The sequence below is a fragment of the Athene noctua genome, chromosome 3 (assembly GCF_965140245.1).
Source record: "Athene noctua chromosome 3, bAthNoc1.hap1.1, whole genome shotgun sequence".
In the NCBI taxonomy this organism is placed as follows: domain Eukaryota; kingdom Metazoa; phylum Chordata; class Aves; order Strigiformes; family Strigidae; genus Athene; species Athene noctua.
In genome coordinates, this window is record NC_134039.1 from 8,526,532 (window position 1) to 8,544,238 (window position 17,707).

A 17,707-nucleotide genomic window follows, 5' to 3' on the forward strand; every position below is an offset into this window, starting at 1 on the left:
TTATTTCCTGTTTAAAGGCAAACAAACTCCTGACACTTAATCAGAAGTGATGGAACTTCAACTTCTAATCACTGACAAAAATCTTCTGCTCTAAAATTCACATGGCAGCCCGGTAAAACATTTTCTTTGGTGGCCCCAAGCTGAGCAGTCATTTGTGCTAGGCAGACAAAAATGCAGATCAGGGAGTCCAGTATCCCTCCCCAGAAAAACTGAGATAATAATCATCAACATAAAGTGCTTGAAATATCTTCTGAGGGCAAATAACCTTTAACAAGCATATGAGAGAACTGGCATTCTGAAAACCACACACATTAAGTCTGGTTTTGTGTTTCTAGGGGAAGGCAGAAATACAGATTTTTGCATGAGACTTGTTTTGCATTTACAAAATTCAGAAACTAGTCTGTGGGGGGTGTTCTGATGCTTTAGACTAATTCAGTATCTTTTTGACTTGTGAAGTCAGCATTTACCCATGAACAGACGGAAAAAATATATTATTTGAAGCAAGGGTTTGAGTAACAACCAAGCCAAGATGGCCCGAGGAATACTGAAAAAGTCCTAATAATCACTTACTCAGGGATCACTGAAAACACACATTAGACAAGCAAAAATGGGTTGCCTGAGCATGCTGCCAAAAGTGAAAGCAGTAAAGACTATAATCAGCTGTGTTCCCACAGAAGCTTTATTGAATATGTAGATATATGAGCCATCAGTTGTAAGCAGAAGGATCAGGTCTTTTCCATGGCAATTTCCTCTTTTGATACAAGTTCGAGAGAATTGGGATGAGCTGTCCTATTGCACCAAGAGACACATACCTTGTGTTTCCAGAGATCACTTTCCAGTGGAAATATCAGCATTTGCTTTATAGGTTCTTTTTTACATTTTCAACTGCTTATTGTAATGAGAGCAGCTTTAACCATTCAACAGAAGTCCATCTTACTGCAAGAGTGACTCTACCTAGCCTTCTAGGTACATAACAATAGGACTCTGGAACCAGAAGAGCTAAACAGCTTGATCCAAAGTCTTCTGCACTCCACCCTGGGAAAAGGAAGCCAAACCAATATTTTATGCTACAGTAGCCTGTTTGAGTTTGACTTGAGTCACATACAGGTGATTTTTCAGATCTTTGCCCCAGCAGCCTTCAGAACAACCTAGATCAATGTGTTTCTGAAGTCAAAGAAGAAAAAGAAGTATTTTAGTCTCTCATCTAGGGTAAAATACAGAAGACATGGAACATATGGACATTATCAAACCCTTTACCAGCTCAAATATTCCCATAATCCTACAAGAATAAAATTATTATTATAATTAAGGGCTAATTTAAGGAATGTACAATATTTACAGCCATTAAAACTACACTGAGGATACTAAGTAATAGGAGAACAAAGTAAAGGGAAGTAAGGACAGAGCTAGGAGGAGTTTCCCAGGCTCCTTCCTATTGTACATAACTGAGGAGTACATCCATTTCCTCTGATACTTTAAATAGCAAATGCCATTCAGGGCCTACCTAGATCTTCTCTTGATAACCTCTCTCCAGGAATTCATCTTTAGCACAAGGTTAGAGATGCTATCTTGTTCCACATAAAATTTATTGTAGCTTAAAAAGAGAGCTTATAGCAGCCAATGGGCCTGCCTCCCAGCTTAGCAGGAGTCAATAACGCCCTCTGTTCCCATGGATGTGAGAATTAGTCACAAGCCAACAGTCGTCTTGGACTATGTGACCAGATCTCAGAAGAGTAGAGTGCTTTCTGTAATATCAGAACAAGGCAAATTCATTCCTCAGGCCAGTTTACTTCAGTTCAGGTATGAGCTGAGACCAACTAATGTCCGTTCCTAAGTTTTCATCCTCAAGACCAGGAAAGCTGATGTCTAAAAGGATTTTGCTCAGACTGTCATTCATTGTGTCCAGGATAAGGCCCTCCATGAGAGATCGGTTTTCAGTAAAACCAGAGGCTGGCAGTTCAACAGATGATTGCTTAGTAGACTCATGAATAAAAGCTGGAGAGCTCGTGAGGGGGGCATGCACCATGTCACTGGATTCTGTAATGAGCAGTTCCCGAGGGGACTCAAAGAGGGGATTTTTAAGGGGTGTGCTGTTAAAACCCAGCAAGTCCTGGTTCTCCTGGAGGGGTGTGAACGGCAGCTGAAGGGTTCTCACTGGACTGAAGTCCAGCTCGTGACTTCCCTTTGCTAAGGGTGCAGATTTCCAGGGGTCAAGGCCCCCTAATGGAGGGCTGGTAGTTGCTGAGACTTTGCTGGGAGTGGACGAAACTGGTAATTTGCTGAACATCTCCTTGACTGGGGTTTTAAAGGGCCCCTCTTCACCCTGTGAGCAGCTGAGCTGTGATACATTCTCAAGAGGCTGCCCTTCCTGCAGGAAGGAGCGGTCTGCCCCTAACCGAAAAGGGTCAAAGCCGTTGCTTTCTGGCAGAACAAGGACAGGCTCTTCTGAGCAAGGCAGTGCTAGGCGTTGTTTCCTTCTGGACCTGCCTATTTCCCGCCTTTCCCTCCTCTTTATAACTAACGTGTCAGAAACACCCTTAGGTGGTGACTTCAGGACGGTGAATTGTTTCTTCTCCTTTGTGGATGCAACTGGGAGCAACAAACCTGGCTCTTCCTTCACCATTAGGGTTGAAGCAAATGGGGTCAGCCAGTCATCCAGCTGAGAGCTTTCTTCCTCCTTTATACAGACACTCTCAGGGAAAGAAGCCGATGCCTCACCAGGCTGGGAGCTGCTCTCCTTTAGGGAATGGGTTGGGGAAAATAAACCTTCATCGCATTGACTCTCCTCCTTGACAGTGGCTGTGGGTAAAGAGGATGATTCTTCTGCAGAGAGTGACATCTACAAAGAAACACAAGTGACATGTTGTCAGCAAGCAAGCATGTAACCTACGCAAAACCCAAAGGACAGTAAAAGGAAGAAAAGATTGGCACTTAAGGACAGCAGAACAGGTAAGAGGAGGATTTTCAGAAAGCACTAACTCTACAACAGTGAGAGATTGAGCTCTGTGTGATGTTGATACAAAGGAGCCTGAAGATCACATCAGAAGTATTTTAGATACATGACTGAAAGTCATGCCCTTCAGAGCACTTCTGCTCTAAGGAACTTCTAGGAGTACAGGCAGAAGGAGAGTCAAATATTTCTGGAAAAGTGTAATCCCTTTGATTCTTCCTTACCTACCTACATGTGAAATAACAAAATGAATGAGGACAGATTTCCCAGAAGCCAAGGAAAAAAAAAATTGATGTTAGAAAAAGAGCACAGGGAAAAGATAAATCATAGCAGGAGAGAACATAAAGCAGCAGGCACACAAAGAAAAAAAGGATTATGGTTAGACAGGATGGAAGAAGTTAAAGCTTTAAAATGTCTAAGCATCCAAGAGCAGTCAGTGAGATGCCAGGAGAATGACCTGTTAATAGCTGTTTTGCTTGAGCCCAGAATAACTGGGAACTCCACAGAATTAGCAGACAGCAGGTAATGAAAAACTCTGTGAAGAGACTACATGCAAATAAATTCTCTTTCAAAAGAAGTTCCCTATGTTATTTGTCTCTTCAGAGTTATCAAAAATCTGATAGGGGGCAGAACAAAGCCATTTCTCCCATTTCTTCATGTCCAAGCAATAGGGAAACATTGTCTTGACCAGATCATAGAGCCCTCTCCTCTAGTGAATTACAGTAACATCCTTAGAGCAAGTCAGCTAGCAGGTAATAGTCACCTTAGAGACAGAAAAGGACAGCAAGGATTATCACTGGCTAGATCCTTAATATGAGCTTAGAGTTTTAGAGCACCTAATAAAGATGCATGAAGGAACAAACCATATGAAGAAGTGTCCATAGAAAGCAAAAGCTATAGAAAAGACATAACCAAACAAAAATCCCCCCCAAAAAACACCACCCATCCCCTCCCCCAAAAGAAAAAAAAAAAAAGACCCTCAGAAAACAAAAAAAAGAAGCCAACCTTTGGAGCAATGCGCACACGCTTATTGCTCCGGAAAGTCTCTGAGCTGCTGAGGGATGCTCCCTGTGCCATGGATAGAGGAACCTTCATAGAAGGCTGCAAGACAAGAGGCTGACTCAAAGGAAACTGGATCGGAACCAGGTAGGAGTTGATGCGAGGAAGCAAAGGCTTCATCTTTCGGCCTGGAACGGAAAAGAATGGACTTGCTATCCTCTTGCCCTTCCTCTACTACCTCTTGAAACCCAGGCATCTGATAGGAAGTCCTTCTAAATACCCCAAAATAAACATCCGATCAGTGATAGGCCCACTTGTCGTCTTTGTTAATTTTGAGGATACAAATCCCAAGCCAGGAGGCCTGATGAACAAGAAAAATAGTCCTTCATACAGATCTTAGCCCTCAAGATGCGGCAAGCTCTGCTCTCACTCGAGTACCCAGTCCCCTCCATCTCCCCATCACATCCTCTCTCAGACACAGCAATACTGCCTTTGGCTCCAAACCTGACAGCAGGAATCCTAAAAGCTGCCAAACAATTTCCACTTTTATTCCTGAGGAATCTGGGAGGGGCCCAGGTTTATGAGACTGGTTTTCTTTGGCCCAGGCTGATGTAGACACTCACGTGCATTCTGGGGTTCAGTTTTGCTGCTGCTGTTGCTTCCCATGTTCTTCTGGGTATCTGGAGGATATTTCTTCTGCTGCTGCAGTCATTGTGAAATAAGAAAGAAGGAGGAAAGAAAGATTTAAAGAGAAGAATCCATCTTTAGTCTGCTACCTTGTTCAGAACTGCTAATCCAGAAGCCTGTGCTGTGCTAATACAGAGAGAGCAGCAGTTAGCACTCAGCACTCACACCAGCTCTATCACCGTGCCACTTGCTGTTCTGCAGCCATGCCATCTCAAAGCCAGCTGCCAACCAAAAGCTGTGTAGAAAAAGAGATGGCATGACAGAGTTGCTCCAGCTGCGGACTCTACTGCAGAAGTGACCTGGTTTCGGTGTCCTCAGTGCCTGAGGAGAGGTGAATAGGATAGCTTTATTGTATACAGGATCTCTATAGAAACCACAGACCAGATAGATGTTCAAGTGGAATAGCAGAGGCAACAGAGGAATCAGAAGTCTAAGCAGATGGAAAGAAGGCCAGAGCTGTTGTGACAGAAAAGCATTTGACTGGCTGCTTGCAAATCTGTCCTTGTTAAAACTGCTGAATGCAAGAGACAGCAAACAGGTTCATCCTTCTGAGAGTCGCAATGCAGCTGGGTTCCGAAATGAAAAGGAGCACAGGGAGATCCTACTCTCTCTGGATCTGAGCCCCAGAACAGATCAGGACTGCTGCCATGGAGATGAGGATTTTACCAGAAATCTGTGCCCGGGCTTGTTCTCTGAAGCCTGTTGGTGCCCACTGTAACCTACTTCAGCAGCAGACTTCTAGTTGCTCAAAGCTGTACAGCTCTACCAGCTGTAGAGATAATCATCTGAAGGCAATTAACCCCTGGCTCAACTCTTTTCCTCAAAGAGGAGTGTGCATGGAGCTGTATGGCTAGGTGCCGCAGTGACCTAGTCCCCCTCCCCAAGCCTCTTCTTCCCTTCAGTGACTGGCAAAGAATGGAAGCCCAAGCCCTGGGCCAGAGGATAAGTCTTACTGATTCAAAGTGCTCAGGCGATGTTGGTGACCCCAAGTCCAGCGGCTGGTGGCAGCAAGGCATTGAGAGGGAGAAAAATAAGATGAAGTTATCAACCAAAGGGGGAACAAATGGGACATTTTAAACTCGTATATTCTGAGCAAACAAGTCAATCTGCCCACCCACTGCAGAAAACACAGAATAGTCTAAACACACCTATACCAGGCTCGCAAGCTCTGTTTCTCCCACAAAATGATATTTCTGAAACGACCTAGCTGGGATAGGGCAATTCCATCCTATGACTGTCCAAACAAATGGCATAGAAACTCCTGCTTGACTTCAGTGGAAAACTTCTCATTAGGAATTCAGAAATTCCCAGTGAGAAGGAAAGAAGTTGAACAAGCTCACTATTACATTTGGCACATCGCCTGAAGAATAAACACATCCCACAGAAGCTCCAGTTCATACACACAGCCACAGCACCTTTTCTTTCAAATACAGAACTTGTCTACTTGTCAAGAGAAGTGGCTGAATCCAGCTTCTGCAAAAAAGCTGGTGTCAAAGCAGCTTAACTTTCCTGTTAAAATAAGGCACATCTGGCTACTGTGGCATTTAGGAACTGGATAGCCTGTCCCATTTTCTTTGCATGAGGCACTCACCTTAAATACCTGGTCCAATGTTAGGCAACGGTTTGCATCAGGGTGAATAGTCCAGAATGAGATTTTACCATTAGCAGATGTCTCACGGACAAACATATCATGAAGGGACAGGTTATGCCGGATGGAGTTCTGTGGAGAAAGGAGTGAGGGGGAGGTTGAAAAGTAGTGTTTTCAGCACAGCAATGCCTACCTCAGACATGACTGCCCTGACAGAGGGGTTATATTCCAAAGCGAAGACAACATGGACTTTCATATTGCCTGCATACCCAGGCAACCCTTCATCAGTTTCTTTTTCTATTTACTCCTGAAATCCATATTCTTACTCCAGTGATCAAACATACTGTCATCTTGCCTAAGTAGAATGCAAAAAGGAGTACAAGAAGTGGGACAAGAAACATCTGGAATGGGAGGGTATTTGGGGTGCAGTGTTTATCTTGCTCTGCAGGCTGGGGAACAACTTTTCATTGTCATCCAGAAGGCTTATAATTTCACCCTGTGGCCCCCAGCAACTAGAGGGCCTGCTTGTTACCTTCCAACCTGGCTTAGCCACATGTTTAAAATATGGGAAATGATCCTCAATCCAGGTATAGATGTCCTTCAGAGTCATACGCTTCTTCTCAGTGCTGTTGATGGCAAACTGGATCATGGCCATGTAGGAGTAAGGAGGTCGTTCTGATACTGAATCCTGCCACGAGGAGGCGGCGGCAGTGGTAGGAATAGCAGCAGCAGCAGAATCTTCTTCAGTCTGAGAGACAGGAAGAATGATACATGAGTGCTCAAAAGCTGACAAAAAGAGCCATGGAACATCCCTGGATCCTCCAGGTTCTGCTACTCAGGTCAGTAAAGGCCAAACCTGGGTTACTTAGAGATAGTGATTCCTAGTTCTTGCAGGTCTTCTGATCCACATGGATTACTTCCCTATCAAAAGTTTAAGCACATGCTCTGTTGTCTTCTCCTACTTACCTTGATTGTTTCCCGCAGAGGCACCTGGTTCTCTTTTTCTGTGTCTTGCTTCACAGAACAGGGACTTAGCCCATCAGATCTCATCTTCCCCAGCCACTGGATGTTAGTTAAACTATTGTCCAACACAGAGCTCGTTGTCTCGCCACTGCCTGTTGGGATAACAAGCCCATAGCTCTACTTACTCACAAGTAACCCTCTTCCCCACTCATCTCAAGTGCCAAAAGGAAAGCACTATTCACACTTCTAAAAGAGGTGCCCCTGTCTCAAGATAGGGACAAGATGGTATTGCAGTGCTAATGTTTCTTGTGGAAGGAATTCAAACCCTGAATTCCTGATTTCATGTGAATCTGCCCCTTTTATGAAAAAAGCTGCAGCCTTAAAAATAACCACTCAAACCAGACTATTGCTCTCAACCAAAACAGGACAATGTTGATCCAGTACTTCAAGTATTTTTAGCCAGAGGATGAATTTAGCAAGCAGAAGCCAAGGAAGGTGGTGACAAAATCCAACTGGTATACCTGTTACAAGACCAAGTCAGAAACTTGGCTATCTCCAGGTTTTTGAACTGCAGCAATGAGAACTAACACTTTTGTTTTGTTATTCCTGCTGAGACTGGTTGTAGTGATGCAGCTATTGCAGCCATCTACAGGTTCCTGAGAGACAGTACTATGCTGTGGGATAAGATTTACTAAAGTCCCAAAGCTACAAAGCTACTTTAAGTTGCAAGTAAAAATTTGATCTGAGCAGTGTTTCCAAGTAAAATCCATCCCCTTCTAACCTTTATTCAGCAGCTTCATGAGACAGCCATGGAGGAAACAGACTTGCCACTTAGTTATTAAAGGATGTGAATCATCTCTTTTTCAAAGCTCTAGGTCCATACGCTTTGTCACTGGCTAGGGTACTCTATGTTAGTCTTGAATTCAGCCACAACCCTTTTGCTAAATGAGACTTAGTCTTTTTTCCCTCTAGACTCGATTTCCTCAAGCCAGCCCTTTTTTTCCCAGCACTAAAACTTTGCTACACAACTTTGTGTCATCTCTTCCACCACAAATATATTCAACAAGATCCTTCCGTTTTCACTACATATGCACAGCTGTGTTGATTATTAGAATCAGATCCATAGCTATTTTTGTAATTAACAGAAAGTCTTCACTACTGCATACTGAGATCCAAGCACTACACTCATTGGCCCACTTCATATCTCTTTGTCTGTCAGGACAAAAAAAAAAAGGGTAAAGATTACATACTGTTGCTCTCCCGTTCTTGTCCAGCCACAGAGTCAATTCCCGAATGCCAGAGCATCTTCCCTCCTGCAAGACCAGGGGTCTGTGTAACATTCTTCTCTCCTTCTTGACCATCTGCAGTCTTGGCTGCTGCACTGGGTTTCTTCTCTGATGGAAGATGCTGCGATGGTGTTGGACCTGCTGAACGGGATGTGCCCCCACTGCTAATGAGAATGAACTTGTTGGGCCCATTGTTGCCACATTCTTTTCCTTTTGCTGTCAGTGCCTCTATGATGCTCTGGATATCAGCATTTGTAGGGATGGCCACCACTTGCGTATTGGGCATGGTAGGATGATCAATTATCTTTATTCCCGCTGGGAATGTCTGCAGGCCACAGTCTGTTTTGTCTCTGGGTTGGCTGTTGTGTTGCTTCTCCTGGCTGTGTTCCTGCTTAGGAGTCTTTTCATCTTGACCACTGTCCTCATGTCTTGCTGAAGTACTGGATGCATTCTTCTGTGGGAGGGTCAGTTTCCGTCTTTTGAGAATTAAGGGCCTGCGAGGGCTGGTCCTCATTATTGGTCTATACAGTCACTCTCCATTGAAAGGGACAAGAATAAATCCTGCAAAACAAAAGATACAGCATAAGAGTGCAGAGGACAGGAGCAGCTTGGAATGATCCAGCAAATCACCACAGGCCTCCCACCAAGGACACATTCTCAGGAATTGCTACAAAGCTAGAAACAAGGAAGGAAAATAAAAACATGAAAGCATTTAATAAGGTTGACAAGGCCATTGGAAAATAGTACTGTACCTCCTTTATCCCCACCTTGCGTAAGCGAGATATTTCCAGAATAGATAATTTGCATCACAAATTGGGAGCCACAGAGTACATAATAATGAGGGAAGTATGTTTATGTGCTTTACAGAAAGGAAGACTAGGACATAAGTGGCTTCACCAGAATCAGACAGCAAGTTGGAGGGAGGGGAGAGAAGCTAGAACACAGAAGTATTAGTCCTAATTCTTGTATCCTATTGCTCTAACCAGCAGATCACATGACCTGAGAGAAAAGGGAATTTAACAGATGGTTTCAGATCTGGGAAGCAGAGATTGTCTCAAACACTAGAAAGGCACACAATAAATGCAACAGTTAGATGCTTTAAAGTAAATGCTTTAGTCATTCCTTCTGTAGCTTTGTCAAGAACCAGATAAATTCATCATTAGGCAGCATGAAATTTAAATGTCAAACTTTTGACAATAATTTAGATTATAAAGCTGAAAGCAAAGGATAAAAATCAGAGATACCGCTTTCAGGGTAAGATGCAGTGTGTCCCTTCTGAAACCACCACTTAACAAAATATGGTGCCATACAAGAATTAGGGGGAAGGCTGACTCTTGCAGCAAACTATAGCAGGGCAAAAATGCACAAATTGTATTTATTGTTAATCATTAGTGATGGCAGGAAGAATAGAAACAAATAAAAAGAGAGGCCTTTTGCATTGGTAGATTTGACTTGGCCAGCTAGGAAACAAAAAAATTCTCTGCACGTATCACCTACATCGATACAAACCGGAGGGAGCCCAGCAGATAGAGGGCTGAGTCGATGCCCTACGTGCGAGGAGCAGGCGGCCCGGCGACCAGGGGCTGTCCAGCAGCGAGGCCACCGGCAGAAGCGTTCAGCATTACACCGGGACTGCAGCACCCAGGCGCACTCATGGCCCTTCGCGATCTGCTCCGCTCCCTTAAATAGAGATCCCCGTGAGACAGCGGCGAAAGAGCAGCCTCTAGCCAGCCCCCCAGGGGCTGCGTTCCCTGCGGGAGCCGGCTGCTTCCCAAGAGGGCCTCGAAGCGCTGCCACCGGCACAGGCCCCGGGGCAGCCCTGTGCATGCACGGCCCCAGGGGTGCCAAGGGGGCGGCGCGGAAGGGCTCCTCAGGCCTTCCTCACCCGCTCTGATTCCAGCCCCACCGCGATCGCCACTAGCCCGGCTGCCCCCCAGAGCCCCTCCGCCCCGGCCCAGGCCGGGCCTAGACACGTCCCTCCCCCAGCCGCCCTCCGCTCCCAGCGCAGCTCTGAGGGGGATGCTGGCCCCTGCCTCCAGCGGGGAGGCACCGGGAGGCTGCGGCTGGTGCCGGACGCGGGTCAGGACTCACCACCTCCCCGGCCGGGCAGGGGGAACGGCGGGAGGCGGCACCGCCAGCGCTTCCGGGCTCCGCCGCCACTCGCGGCACAGAGCGATGCCCGGTTTGAATTTGGCGCCCGGCGACTCGTTGGTGTCACGTGCCGGCATGGGCCAATGAGATGGGGCGGAGGCGGGGAGAGGCGAATCGCGCCAATCGGCTGCGGCGGCGGGGGATACGGATGTGCCGCAGCCCCTCCCCTCGGCGGGGCTCCGGCTGCGGCCTCTGTCCCGGGAGAGCCGCTCGCACCCCGGCAGGGCGGCCCCCGGAGCTGCCCTCGGCCGCCGCGCCTCGGGCCGGTCCCTCGTGAGGAGCCGTGGAATGTCACCGCTGAGCGGGTGCTAGGGCGGTGTCCGGCTCGGGGGGCTGGCGGGGCTCGCTCGGTAAGCAGCTAGGCTGCCGCGCTCTTGTGCGTTTGGCAGGGGAAGGCATTTCTCGGAAAGTGGGCTCTTTGGGACTCCTGATCCGTCCTAATCTGTGTTTGAACGGGAAATTAAATTCAACATCATTTCTCTTAACTTATTCGCTCTTCGCTTAGCCACCTTGTGTAAGAGATGTAGAGTACAGGAGGGAAATGCCAAGTATGTCTTGCATTTAAAAACTTTAAAATCCTGAAATTAAAAAATATAAGTAATTAGCAACTAGAAATTGAAATCCTGGTTATCTTGGCGTTACACGCCAGTTTGAAAAAAGTTCTTCTGACTTTGAATTCCTAAACCCTTTTTTGACTAGACTAGGTATTGAGCTAATGTGAAATTGTTTTTTTCACATAGCTGCTTCAGTAGGTCAGCTACTCCCATACCATTTTCTTTTTCTTCTGGTGATCTGAATTTCCTTAAAATTTTAGTGACCAAGCCCATTTAAATATTGTTTGTGCTGTATTTCAGTATTTTAGTCAGGACTTATCATAAATGGGTGTCTTTCAAATTACTTCTAGAATATTTTTATGAAGAGAAATATCTATGTGGGTTTGCCTGCCTTGGGTATTTAAAATGCATTTTCATGAGAAACTAATTTTTCTAATAATGTTGAGTCTTGCCCAAAGGTCAGTTCAGAACTCCTGCAGCTGGGACATTTGTTTTGGTTTGTGCCTCTGTCTTCTCCAATGTATCTGGTTATCAGCTTTGAGGAGTTTCTATATTCTGCTCTGCATTTCTAAATCTACCTGAAATTCAACAGAAGGTTCAAAACCTGCTGGTAGGAAAAAGTCTGTACAGAGATGTGTAAGCCGTACCGTTGCATAAATGGTTTACTTCTGCTAAACACTATATTTGAGGTTTCCAAACAGGTTTGTCTTCAAGTTCATTTATTTGTCTTCTACAGGTTTAAGAGCACTTTGGTATCTCCTTGGGGTGCTTTCCTCTTTGTCCAACTGGCTCTAGCAAGCATCATGAGGTTTTTCAGTGGTTTTACCATATCTTTTGATGCCTCCGAAGAAGAAATGTACCCACAAGGCCAGGAAGGCAGAGCTGATATTCCTTGAGAGGCCGCGAGAGGGACCCGTCCAATGCTACGAAACTCCACTACATTCGGCCGAGAATCCAAGACGTGCTCCTGCAAGAACTGTACACCAGAACACCTCTGCTGCCTGGGTTGGTAGAGATTATCCTTCCCCCTGCGTCCCACAGCAACGGTTTTCAGGTTTCTCACGCATGTCTCGACAGAAAGTTCTCTGTTCTGGATTCTGAAAGTTAGTAGCGCAGACCTGGATTCATTGCGACTGCCTAAAGCAGAAGTAACTACTTCTGAATTGCTTCTCTGTCTTAACTACAGCCATTGAGGTCTTACTTATTTGAAGTCATAAAACTGTGTGCAGTGTGTACTGATTAATACGATTATTTTCCTTCTGAAAAACGAATTCTAATCAGGAAAACCCTGTTTTCTATGGCAACTGAAAAGCCTGGGTGTAATAAACATTAGAGGGAATTTTTTAATTGGGTTGCTGCTTGAAATAACTGCTGAACTCCAAGTGTAACATGTTAAAGTACTAGGTGTTTTGTTTAAATCTGGCGCTGCAGAATGTAGAGAACGTGGGTTTTCACTTCAGGATTATTTGTTCTAACCTGCTCTCTTTTCCATTTTGTGCATTTTGAACATTTTGAATAGCTTCTTTCCATATCGCTCTTCTGAGGGATTCCTTTTCTGGTCTGAAAAAACATTCCAGGGACTGTTTGCAGTGTCCTAAGATAATCCTTATATAATGTAATGTAAAGATTTTTTTTTTTTTTTTTTTTTTAAGCAAACAGGCTCTGCAGAGGCAGACTGTTCCCATACAACAATAGACATCACCTAGGGGAGCTCTGCTGAAGCATTTTTGCTGCTTGACACTGCTCTTCACAAAGTGGGCACAGGAAGTGTGGTTTCAAACCTGCATGAAACATTCCTTTGTTCCTGGTGACCTGGGGTTACTTTTATGAGGCCTTAACCTTAAAGTAGAACATACTCAATTTTTTCCTTTTTTTTTTTTTTTTTTAAATATGTTTGAGGCAGTTAGCTTTATGGTTTCTGAAACACTAAGTAAAACAACTGCTGTGAATAAGCATTCTTTTTGTTTGGAAGAGGTGGAAATATACACACTGGTACTCGGCTCTTTGATTCCAAATGTACAATGATTCTAAAATTCGAAGCTATCAGCACCAAAATGGTTAGATATTTTTCCATTTGAAAATCCTGGTAGGTTTGTAACTTCCTGAAGCATCCTCTGCAGAGTTTCTGTCAACTTGTTTCAGTGTCAACTGATTTTCTGCTCCTCTCTTCATGATATAATCTAAGTTTTTCATACCTTCTTGACTGCTAGGTGCCTGCATTGGTAAAGCCTACCCTACATGTTCTCTGAAGCCAGGAAGTCATAGTCTCAAAGTCAGTGGTTCACCTATGATCTTTTAAGTATGTGCCAGGATACAATTATAAGAGAATAATTTCTCCCTTTTCTGCTGTGAAGGCTTTTCATTGAAACAGTGCAGTTGTACAGCAGACAATCACTGTCCTTAATTAAATTGCACTTAAGTTTTTTGAGGGACTATGTAGTAACTTAGGAAGGCTGAAAGGGATCTGTAGTTATTGTAGCTAGAACCCAGTTTGGTGTGCTCTAGGGGAAAACAAATTGCAAGAAATGGAACCTGATTCTTTGTTGATACTCAGGAAGATTAAAGAATACTGTAATAGAAGGATTTCCAGGTTTTGAGTACGAGTCCAGAATCTTTCAAAGAAATATAGATTGTTGAGCCTTGACCCTCTTCTATAGAAAGCCAATTTTAGAAGTGGCTTTTGGGTGATCTGTTACTCCAAAATACAGATATTATTTTGAAGTAAAGATGTTCTGGAGGAACAGTGTGAAAACCATATTAATATAATCTAAGGTGATGGAGCTAAGTGGACATCCTTTCAATAACTTTGTTGCTCGCAGTTCAACCTCTACCTGTACAGGGAGACTGAGGATGCAGTTCACTGAATTTATTCAGTTATATTTAAGACACAGGAAGAAACAGCATCCAGCTCTGAACTGTTTTAAATCTGCAGGGGTTTCAGGAGTAGATACCAGTTAGACTTTTCTTTAAAACCCAGATCTTGAGTTCTTTTTAAGTTGTCAGAGAATATAGCTCACACCCCAATCACTTTTCAGAGAAGAGTGGCAGAACATGATGTTGAAATTCAGAGGCATCTTTATTTACTGCAGACCAGATTACCCACTTAATGAACACACTGAAAAAAGATGGGATACGTCGGGGAGTAGAATCAGGTTGACATTCCTTTGGAGAAAATTGTTGGGTTTTTTCTTATTATTGCATCTTTCCATTCAGGTGTGCCCACAGTTTGAAACAACTAACTCAGTGGCGTTGAAAGCATGCCAGAAGCAGCATTGTGGTCCTCACAAACCCCAGAATCAGGATGCCAACCACAATTTGCTCCATGCAGGAGGAGCTTGTCGAAGAGCTACAGTCCGCAAACTTCCTCCTTTGACTTTTGAGAATCCAGAAGGATATACAGTCCACCCCTTGGATCATCCGAGTTGCTCCAGGAAGAACACACAGCGCTCTCACAGTCAGCCCAAGAAAGGGACAACAGCGACAGCAGACATCCAGGTGAAGAGCCTGGGGAGCTGTAGAGAAATACCTTCATCACCTGCTCCTCAGCCTGTGGAGCCTGAGGTCTTTACTCCAGACACTCCACAGGTGCCTTCTGTAAGGAACTGGAGATGCAGCAGCAGTGCCTGGCATCCAGAAACAGAGCTGGCATCGGGTACAGACCCCTGTGGGAGCGGGGAGGCAGCGGCAGTACTGGTTACAGACACTCCCGAGCATGAGTATGGAATAAAGGTTACTTGGAGGCAGCGGCCTCACGTCATGAAATACCTGCAGGAGAGGGGGCAGCTGAGTGCTGCTGACATACTGGTGACGGCGAACCCCGAGCTCTCAAGGAGACAGGCCAACGTCTGACTTGGCGGCAGCAGCAGTTACGTGCAAAGACACATCCAAACCGACCATGTCGCTTCCAAGGACGAGGAGAGGAGAGGATTCAAATGCCAAGCCCCGCGCTGCGGCCGGCTGAGCCTCCTGAGAAACGCCGCAGAGACACAGGGGGTGTTTTCTGGGGGACGGGGGGCTCTGGCGGGCGCTTTCTGACCTGCGCCGCTCCTTGGCGGGACGGGCGCCCGGCCCTGAGGAGGCGGGGGGCGGGAAGGGGGAGAGCGGCTCCTGCGCATGCGCGCGGCTCGCCCCGCCCCTTCGGGGTGCAGCCGTGGCCAATGGGCGGGCCGGGTGCTGCGCCTTCGGCCAATAGGGTCGTGCCTCAGTGCCGAGTTCCGTTGCCAGGGGTAGCGGCGGGGCCGGGCGTGGCGACCGGGGCCCCATAGCAACGGCGGGACCGGAGATGGAGAGCGCCAGGGGCCGGAGCGGCCCCGCCGGCGACAGGTGAGAAGGGCCCGGCGGGGCGGTGGGCGGCCCGGTGCGGCGTTCCCCGGTCCGGTTCCGCCTTCCGGCGGGCGGGCGCGGTTTCGGGTAGGCGGCGCCTCCGGGGGCAAACCGACCCGGGCCGAGGCTGCACCCCCCTCCCCTCGCCTCCCCTCGCCTCAGAAGCGGCGCCCCGGGCCGCGCAGCGCCCGGTGCCGCGTTGAGCGGGGCCTGGGCGGGCAGAACCGCGGGCCGCCACGCGTGCGTGGGGCGGTGCGAGCCCCCGACCCGCGTGGTAACGTCGTGCCGCTCGGCCGGGCGTTGTGACTGCTCTGCCCTGGTAACCACTTCCAGCAGGCGAGCAGCAGCAGTGTAAAACCCGGCTGCGTTTTATGTGCTTAACTCTTCAACGTGACGTTATGCGTCATCTAAATACTTGTAAATTAAACTCGTTTTGTGGGGTCTCGGTCCACGCTGCTTGTTTCCAGGTGTTGCTGTGAAGCATTTTTTTCAGTGTTCTTCAGCTCTTCAGTTCCTAATGAAGCTCTTGATGTGTGTGGTAACATACTCTGATCCCCGTTGCAAGAAAGACAGGAATAACTGAAAGGAACTTAACTGATGTAATACAGAAAAACAACCGTGAACTTGGGAGAAGAGATTTTGGAAAGAGATTATTCCTGTGGCACCTGAATGGCTCAAACCAGAAATTATTTGAAATTAAATGTGAGGATACAGACAGGCGGTGAAAATGGGTTCTGACAGAATTAGCGTGATTGTAAAAACACGGGAGAAATGTATCTTCTGTGCCTCTGATGTTTGGATGGGGTAAGGAGAAGCAAGTAAAGAGAGAAAACTTTAGAGCTAAACTTCTAGCAGCTGGATTATAACGAGCACAGCGTAGAAGAAAAACTGTATTTGTTTATGACATAAATGGTAATTTTAGTTGAGGATGAAAAGAGGCAATAGAGTTAGAAGGGGCCCCATAATCTCTTGAGTCCACCAAATATGCCGTGAAACATTAGAAGATGACTTCTTTACCCACACTTTAACAGCTGAGGTTTGTGTACCAATTCTGGAAACAATGCTTGAAAAACTGAGGACCAGATGCACGTAAACTTCCTTGCATAGATACTAGATTGTCTAAGTTTGACAGAGTTGAAGCTACAGGAAATTATGCTGCTTTTCTGATAACAGTTGTACTGGTATAATTTCTTTCTGTGAAGAAACTTGTTTTGCATACTTTTATGGGTGCCTCACAGAAATAGCCTAACAATAATGACAGTTCATGTGATAGCTGCTTCCCTCCCCCCCCCAGTTTATTAAACAAACAATCCATTTCCTTCACTTTCTTAGTCTCCATGTTAAAGTAAAAAACCTAGAATACATGAACCTAAAGAAAAGTATGTAGTTTTTAAATAGCTACTACAGGCCTATTATTTTTAGGGGTATGACTCTGAACTTAGAATGTTCAGCAGCATTATATTAAATTGCAGGAAGACAAAAGACGGTATTCTTAAGAAGGATCTTCTTTTACTGAGAAGAGAATAGTAAAATTGCAGGAAGACAAAAGACGGTATTCTTAAGAAGGATCTTCTTTTACTGAGAAGAGAATAGTAAAATTATCCATAAATCACTGGTTTAGTCATTAGAACTCTTATTTGGTAAAGTAATTGTCAGTTGTCCAAACAGTGGTTTGTACAGAAGTAAGTGTGATACATGATAGCTGACAGTTCATAGCAATGAAGATACTACCAGTAAAGTTTAAAAAATCTGTACCTGAAAACCAGTTGACAGCTTTTTTTTTTAATTTATTTTTTCTTTTCCTGAGGTTGAATACTTTCACTATTGAGCAATATGTAAAATACACATTAAGATATAAGAAGTATTTTATTTCTCATGGACAGAGGTGAAGGAAACAAGTCAAAAAGAAATGTCTATACTTTTATAAATGTGCTGGGTTACTTGATGATGAATAGACATCCGAGATCTTGGCTTTGGGCCATCTCTGAAAAAGGTTGTCCCTTGAAACTATGGCACTGTGTTAACCTATCTTCCATTTGAGGTGGCTGCAACTGAGATTGCTCCAGCTTGTTTTGAAGTTTGATTGACTTTCAGGTAGGCATGGCACAACTGTCTTAATGCTTTAGAAAATGGTAAAGTTGATAGTGCTATTTCATGCTTTCGGTAAGTGCTATACCTTCTCTCTTCATTTGGGAAAGTCCATTTT

At 45.4% G+C, this 17,707-nt stretch overlaps 3 protein-coding genes across 4 annotated transcripts in view; 2 read left to right on the top strand and 1 right to left on the bottom strand.

The window, feature by feature from the left end:
* Positions 1-1,786: 1,786 nt before the first annotated feature.
* FOXM1 (forkhead box M1) lies at positions 1,787-8,987 on the bottom strand. The gene is made up of 8 exons (XM_074901239.1): positions 8,438-8,987; positions 7,191-7,339; positions 6,757-6,972; positions 6,228-6,356; positions 5,590-5,634; positions 4,573-4,651; positions 3,956-4,137; positions 1,787-2,839 (listed from the first exon to the last, which is right to left on the bottom strand). Exons 1-8 carry the CDS (start codon positions 8,985-8,987, stop codon positions 1,787-1,789), a joined length of 2,403 nt encoding a protein of 800 aa, XP_074757340.1.
* Positions 8,988-12,015: 3,028 nt separating this feature from the next.
* Positions 12,016-15,027, top strand: RHNO1 (RAD9-HUS1-RAD1 interacting nuclear orphan 1). The gene is made up of 2 exons (XM_074901901.1): positions 12,016-12,183; positions 14,392-15,027. Exons 1-2 carry the CDS (start codon positions 12,016-12,018, stop codon positions 15,025-15,027), a joined length of 804 nt encoding a protein of 267 aa, XP_074758002.1.
* Positions 15,028-15,398: 371 nt separating this feature from the next.
* TULP3 (TUB like protein 3) overlaps positions 15,399-17,707 on the top strand; it is a 33,033-nt gene continuing 30,724 nt past the window's right edge. The window contains exon 1 of one of the 2 annotated variants that reach the window (XM_074901899.1): positions 15,399-15,501. In XM_074901899.1, coding sequence (XP_074758000.1) covers positions 15,461-15,501 — 41 coding nt within the window. In that variant the 5' untranslated portion in view covers positions 15,399-15,460. The remainder of the gene's footprint in view (positions 15,502-17,707) is intronic. The other variant, XM_074901900.1, reaches the window with a different exon arrangement.